Source organism: Pterocles gutturalis, unplaced genomic scaffold (assembly GCF_000699245.1).
Source record: "Pterocles gutturalis isolate BGI_N339 unplaced genomic scaffold, ASM69924v1 scaffold30373, whole genome shotgun sequence".
Classification (NCBI taxonomy): domain Eukaryota; kingdom Metazoa; phylum Chordata; class Aves; order Pterocliformes; family Pteroclidae; genus Pterocles; species Pterocles gutturalis.
Window position 1 is genome coordinate 5,301 of NW_010123981.1, and position 7,492 is coordinate 12,792.

The 7,492-nt window shown below is 54.7% G+C and overlaps 2 protein-coding genes across 2 annotated transcripts in view; both read right to left on the reverse strand.

Annotated features, from left to right (window-relative positions):
• Positions 1 to 41, reverse strand: part of LOC104465187 (interferon lambda-3-like) — a 1,055-nt gene extending 1,014 nt beyond the window's left edge. Inside the window, exon 1 of the mRNA XM_010078127.1 lies at positions 3 to 41. Coding sequence (XP_010076429.1) covers positions 3 to 41 — 39 coding nt within the window. The remainder of the gene's footprint in view (positions 1 to 2) is intronic.
• A 6,932-nt stretch (positions 42 to 6,973) lies between these two features.
• Positions 6,974 to 7,492, reverse strand: part of LOC104465186 (putative methyltransferase DDB_G0268948) — a 3,358-nt gene continuing 2,839 nt past the window's right edge. The window contains exon 6 of the mRNA XM_010078126.1: positions 6,974 to 7,064. Coding sequence (XP_010076428.1) covers positions 6,974 to 7,064 — 91 coding nt within the window. The remainder of the gene's footprint in view (positions 7,065 to 7,492) is intronic.

The window sequence follows — 7,492 nt, forward strand, 5'->3', positions numbered from 1 at the left end:
ACCCCCAGTGCCAGCAGTGAGGTGAAGCTGAGGCAGACCATTTTGCCGATGAGAGCCAGACGGTGAGCAGGTTATGATGGGGTGAGGCGGCTGTGGTGCAAGAAGCCAGAGAGGACAAACTGGAGAGCTCCGGGACAGACCCGCTAAACCCCTGACGTAGAGATGCCTGACGGTCCTGCTGCGGGTGGCTTCTTCGGGGGCAAGGTGGCTGGTCCCAGGGAGCTGTTTCGCCTCCCTTGCAGTGGCTGCCTTGCTGCTCCATCTCCCTGGCTTTTATTGTCTGGCGTGATTGCGCTTTCAGGTTGGCAGGAAAATCCGTAGCCTGGCTACTCTGGAAAGAGGAAAGTGAAAGCAGCAGGGGAGGGAATCCCGCTGCCGCAGGTGCGGTAGGTGTGGGCAGCACGCGTCTCCCGCTGCCTGTCTTGCTGCCTGCTCTGCCGCCTGCCCAGATGGGGTAAGCTCACCCAGCACCCCAGGGATGCAGGGGGATGCTTGGGCTGCCTTCGGCATGCGCCCCTCCAAGGGAGCTGGATGGGGGGATGCTGCTGCCATGTCGAGGTGCTGCCAGAGGTGCTGGCAAGTACACAGAAGCCTCGGCACAACCCAGCCTGGCACTGAACTGAAAGCTGCGGGAGACCCCCAGGCACGCAGCCTCACAGGGAGAGCAGGCTCGGGGTGGCTGGGAGGGTTCTGGTGCCTCCTGAGCAGCAGCAATTTTTACCTCAGTTTCCCCACAGAAAGTGCAGCACGATGGCCATGGCAGGAAGGGGGTAAAAGCAGCAGCTGGGTGCGGGCACTGCACAATACAAGCTGCAGGCTTGAGCTTTATGGATGTACTCTCTTGAGGGACCAGGCTCGCTACAAAAGCAGGAAAAAGGCTGAAGGCAGAGGCACTTCCACGTAGCGTTTTCCCTGTGGGGGACAGAGTTGTGCAGAGAGGCTGACAGAGATGAGTGGTGCTGCCACCCCCACCAGCCACTGGAGCTGGCTGGGGTTTCCTCCTTGTTTAGCATGGAAACACAAATATAATGTATTGATATCTCTCTGCTGACAGATGGACCAGTGCCCTCAATCAGCAAACCTGCCCTTCCCCTGAGGTCACCTCCTGTGACGTGAAGCCATCATCGCTGTGCTTTTATTTTCATGCATTCATCAAGCATTAAATACAGAAAATTAGGGCAATACCTATATCTAAAAACCAAATACACAGTAGTGCAGCTACAGGCAGAAATGCACTTTGCCGTGCCTCACGTGGTGGCCACAGAAAAACACTGCTCCAGAAGGACCCAATTTTTAATGTTTGTATTTGGAAATAGACTGTGGACTTCAAGGAGTTCAAGCAAATGGGAAAAGTTCTTGCACAAGATTGTGGAAAGATACACCTACAGGTGGGCAGACAAGCACGGACGTGTTGTGCCAAGTCATGGAGATAGGCTGGGACCTCTGGACATTGTCCAGTCCAACCCCTGTTCTAGCAGCATCAGCTGGAGCAGGTTGCCCAGGATGTTGTCCAGTTCTGAATATCTCCAAGGATGGAGACTCCACAGCCCCTCTGGGCAACTTGCTCCAGTGTTTGACCACCCTCATAGTAAAAAAGTGTTTTCTTGTGGTCAGATGGACTTTCACATGTTTCAGGTTGTGCCCACTGTCTGCTGTCCTGTCAGTAGGCACCACCAAGAGCCCCTGAGCCCTCTCTTCTCAGCTTTTCCTCATAGGAGAGGTGCTCCAGAGCCTTCATCATCTTCATGGCCCTTTGTTGGACTCTCTCCCAGTATGTCCATGTCTCTCTTGCACTGGAGAGCCCAGAACTGGACCCAGCACTCCAGGGGTGACCCCACCAGTGCTGAGTAGAGAGGAAGGATCACCTCCCTCAACCTGCTGGAAACACTGCTCCTAATGCAGCCCCAGACACCATTCATCTTCTTCGCTGCAAGGGCACGTTTCTGGCTCATGTTCAACCTCGTGTCCACCGGGACCCCCATGTGCTTTTCTGACAGGCTGCTTTACAGCTGGACGGCCTCCAGCCTGTCCTGGTGCCTGGAGTTGTTCCTCCCCAGGTGCACGACTTTGCACTTCTCCTTGTTGAACTGCATGATGTTCCTTTCAGCCCATTTCTCCAGCCTGTCAAGGTCACTCTGGATGGTAGCACGACCCTCTGGTATGTCACCCACTCCTCCCAGTTTGGTGTCATCAGTGAACTTGGTATGCTGCTGGTACACTCTACCTCCTCCTGCAGATCATTAATGAAGATGTCAGGCAGGACTGGTTGTTGACCCGCAAGGTCCATCCACCCCTTCTTGAGCCTTTCCCCTGACCCAGCAGCATCTCGGAGAGCTCAGTCTTTCCTGGGAAACCACAGTGGAGAAGAGGAGAAGCAACCTGCCGGAACCACTGCTCCTAATGCAGCCCCAGACACCATTCATCTTCTTCGCTGCAAGGGCACGTTTCTGGCTCATGTTCAACCTCGTGTCCACCGGGACCCCCATGTGCTTTTCTGACAGGCTGCTTTACAGCTGGACGGCCTCCAGCCTGTCCTGGTGCCTGGAGTTGTTCCTCCCCAGGTGCACGACTTTGCACTTCTCCTTGTTGAACTGCATGATGTTCCTTTCAGCCCATTTCTCCAGCCTGTCAAGGTCACTCTGGATGGTAGCACGACCCTCTGGTATGTCACCCACTCCTCCCAGTTTGGTGTCATCAGTGAACTTGGTATGCTGCTGGTACACTCTACCTCCTCCTGCAGATCATTAATGAAGATGTCAGGCAGGACTGGTTGTTGACCCGCAAGGTCCATCCACCCCTTCTTGAGCCTTTCCCCTGACCCAGCAGCATCTCGGAGAGCTCAGTCTTTCCTGGGAAACCACAGTGGAGAAGAGGAGAAGCAGAGGCAGTGGGCAGGCAGTGGCATGGCTTGGGCAGCAGGCATTTCCACTTTGACCAAACCAGATGGAGATACAGCTAGGAGAAGAGTCAAGACAGCAAAATGTGTCACTAAAGCCCGATACCATGGTGGGCACAGGGTTTCCCTTCACAGCAAGTCATGGACATTGCTGCCGGACCAGGCTCCCAGCCCGGCTGCTGGGCCAGCCTCTCCCGCTGCAGCAGGTTCAGGAATTAAAAGCCTGAGGCCCAGCCAGGGCTTGGGTCCTTCATCTGCCCTCTCAGTGAACAGAACAATGTCATTGTCCTGTCTCTCCCATTAAGGAAATGCAGATTTAGAAAAATACTTTCTTATTCAATGCAACTTGTTCACATTTAATACAACTATGAAATAAAAGCCCAAACCAGCATAAATAACTTCACATATGACACCCAGGTGAGACACAGCTCAGCCGGAAGAGATGGCACCTTAGCAAAAAAGCCCAATGGGTGTAAAATTGAACATGGCTCCCAGTGGGGAAGGGGAGGGAGCAGGGGTCCTGGTGCTGCCTGGAGCAATTCAGGTTGCAGTGGAGCGGCTGGAGGGTGATAGTGGCTCAGGGTCCCCTGTGGTGGAGCCTGGCCATCTGGTAGGACAGGCACCATGGGGTGTTTCCTCCTCTAGACCGACGTACGAACAAGGCTGAGGTGTTTTTCCACCTGGGTTGGGATCTCCAGCAGCCGCTGGTGGGGCTGGAGCAGGGTCCCCAGCACGTAGATGGTGTTGTCCAGCACCAAGACAGTGATGTCCAGCACCTGCTGTGCTGGGACAGCCTCATCTGCAGCCCCAGGGACCCAGAGTGGGGCTGGAAGATCACCCTGGCACGCACACAGCTCCACCGTGAACCGCTGGCCCCATGTCATGGGCCCTGTGTGAGGCTGGCCCCAGCCAAGAACAGCACTGGGGACACTCTCAGGTCCTCCATCAGGTCCCAGAGCAGCATCACATTCCTGCAGGGCTGAGCTCCTTTGGCTCCTCTTTCCTGTCATGGAGGCTTTTATCTCCCAGCTCTCATTTCTGGTTGGAGAAGAAAAGTGAAACCTCAGGCAAAAGGAAACCCAAAGGCATCAAAGGAAAAGTGAAAGCTGAGCAGGGAAGCCAGGACCATGAGCGCAGCCCCCTGGCACTTAGGGTGACCCCGATGAAGGGCTGAAGGTCTCCCGGGTGTCTTGCTCAGATGTTTGCCCCTCACTTGCCGCTAGCTGTAGCCAAACCCGCGGGTGCCTGACTGAGCAGCAGCAGGGCTTTTCCCTGGCAGGACATGGTTTTGCCATCCTGGGCAACAGCGCACCATCAAGTATCTTGCACAATGATGCCACCCTCCGCCATATGCCAGTTCCCAGCCCGGCCAGCGAAGCCTGGCTGCATCTGGCTCCTCTGAAGTGCGCTTATGTTGGCTCCTGCCATGACAGTGGAAGGTTCCCAAAAGCTGGCACCGGCTGGGGTCTGCAGGGTGCTGGGGACCCACAGCAGTCATTGCTCCAGCCCTGGCGGGTCTCAGCCCCGACTGCAAACAGCACTGTGCTGGGAATATGGTGCAGATGGCGGCAATGGAGCCCCCCACTCAGATTCACGCAGACCAGTGGGCTGGAGCCTCTCAAACTTGCTCGGAGCAGGAAATCCGGGGTGTGTGGGAGGACCTGTGTGTGAGAAAGAAAGCGAAAATGGGCAGGGCTGTGGACAGGGTTGGCACTGGGTGAGGCAATTGCCCCGTGACTCATGGGCCTCCACTGAGTGGCACAAGCACAGAAAAGTCTTGGCCGTAAGCCACGCCATGCTGGAGCGGGGTGGCAAGGAGGAGCCCAGATTGCTCCTTCCCAACCCTTTTTGGAGCCAGTTGGCTCATTTGGGAGGAACTGGTTTGTGCTGCAGTTGCTGGTCTTGGAAAAGAAGAAAAAAAAAGAAAAAGAAAAAACCAAAAAAGTGCCTCAAAAAAGCCAGCTTTCAAAATAGAAACCCTGGGTGATGGGCAGGAGCCCTACCTGGGGCACGGGACATCAGGTGGCCTCTGCTCAGCAGCCATCACCAGGTGGTGTATAGTATATCCTTGCCACCAAAGCACTGCTGGCCCCGTTACACACCCTGTAACCCTTCACCACCTCTCGGGACGTGCGATCTCCAGCAGCTGCGGCAATGTCAGGCTGGTTTGTGCCACTCCACATACCTTGCACTGCTCACACTGTGCCTGAGCGCATTCATGATGCAATCCCTGGTGTTACATCACGGCTGGTAACTCACTGCATCATCCTGGGGAACGCACTGAGCATCCTGCCACCACCGGGGAGGGAAGGGCTGTTAATTTTCAAGTCAATCAATGAGCAGATTTAAACAGTTTAAATTTAAAGTGAGGAAAAAATTCAAACAAGCACTGTTTCCCCAGAGCCTTTGTGCCAGTGCTGTAGGGACATGGGATGTCCCTTTCCTGGAGATATCTCCCTGCCCAGGCATGGCTGCAGGGACGCACCTCACCCGGACAAGCCCTGCCAGGGGAGCTGGAGCTTCCCCAGCCAAGGCAGCCATACAGGCCACTGGCCTCCCAGTAGCCCCCAGCTCCTTCACCTGGTATGGTCCTGGAGAAGGAGAGACCTCTAGTGCTCCTTCAGGAGATGACAAGCCACCAGCGCCACTCTCACCCAGCAAGGGAGGTTTTTTTGGGTGCTGCTCACTCAAATGCAACCTGCACCTGGTGCAGCCTCTTTGCTGGTGACCTACAGCAGGGCTCAATCCAGCAACACCACTCGATGCAGTCTTCTCCAACACCTGGCCACGGACACAGAGACCAGCCTCACATCAGCACTGGGCACCACCCTCCTGGGAGCCACCAAGTGGGGTCAAAGCCTTTGCTCCTCACTCTGAGCAAGCTGAGCCAGCACTCAGTGACCCCAATGGAGATATGCCCGGGGTCAAGAACCTTCACCAGGTTGAGGAGGCCCAGTCTCTGCACCCATGGATGACAGCTGAATCACATCCTGCCCCTATAAGCCTCCTTCCAGGGGCTCTCTCTATGGGGAGGGCAGAGGCGTCATTTCTGTCTTCCTTAATAATGCACCAAGGTGTAACAGAGTGAGGCTACAGCCCTCCCCAGGACATCAGGGCAGCCTTCTTGCTGGGGGCAGGAGTTACAGGAAAAGGAAAAAAGGAAAGGTCCCTGCAGAGGCTGTGCCTGGACTTAGCATCTCCAGGAAGCAAACAGGAGGGGACCTGTGCTGGGCTGTCCCTGGCTTTGAACCCCTTTGCCTCCATCCGCCCCTCCCTGAAACTCAGCCTCTAATCTTCCCTCTGCAGTGTGGGTGAGTGATAGCAGGCTGGGACTGAGAGGAGCACAAACGTGCTCCCCTGCAGCAGCAATCCCACAGAAAGGCTCCCGAGCTGTGCTGGGGTGGAAGCAGGGGTGCTGGCACAGCACTAGGCAAACCCGGGGCAGATAAGAGGCTGATATGCCTGCACAAGCCAGCACAGCACCAGGGATGGAGCCATGTAGTGGGCAAGAACAGCCCCTTTCCATCTTGGCCTTCAAAGACAGCACTCTACTCCCAGCTGTGCCTGGGCAGGGAAAGGGGCAAATGGCTCTTTCCACCTACAACCCATCTACCCCATGAAACAGAAGGCCACTCAGGGCCTAGGGGAGCAGTGTCCATGAAGTGCAGTTTTTCCTATGAAGTGCAGTTATTCCCACCCCAGCAGGTCTCTAAAGCCTAAAAGAGGAACCACAAGCAACTTTTTCTCAGCTTTTTTAATTATTATTAATTGTGTAAGAAATGCAGCAAGTTTCTCAGCCATTACTGTGATTCTCATCCTATGTGCAATCCAACCAGACTGAAACTGGACCCTTCCAGTGCTGAGGGCACAGCACAGGACAGCCTGGGGAACCAATGTGGACAGAAACCTGAGAGCAGGCATAAACCCACGTCTGCTTTCCACAGAAGATAAAAATTTTAAATCACCAAAATGAGCATTGAACTTCCCAAGGAGTAAGGGTGGTTACAAGTCAAATATTAAGAGACAACCCACTTCTTCCTTCACTTCCAGCACCAGATCAGGAGAAGGGTTTTCCTCTCACTGTCCCTTGCACCCCAGCACGCAGACATGCCTCACCCAGAACTCCACTGGCGTTTCACGAGAAGAAACTCCCATTGCCTCCAGCATCCTGAAACAAGAAGCAAAGGAAGGGTCTCACTCTGTCCAGCCAGGTCCCGCCTGACATGGTGTGACACCCACAACTAGAGATAGGTCTCTTCCACCCAAAGAGGTCTCAATGGTAGATGCAGGCAGCAGCAATGCATCCAACAGAAGCACAAGAGTTGTTCTGGTCAGTGAGCAAATTAGAGGCACATGGATGCTTGCCCCTCCCTTCCCAGCTTTGCAGCAAGCCCTTGCCACACATCAGTTAAGATGCAACTGACAATGCTTTTCCTCCTCTCTGCTAATCAAGAACAAGGCGGAGAAACTCAGGAGACCTCTGACATGAGACTTACATGGATACATCAGAACAAGAACACCATACAGCTACATTAAGTCAGCTGACTCAAACCCAGGTCAATTGTGCTGTGAGCGGCTGAGGCTCTGCTGCCGAAA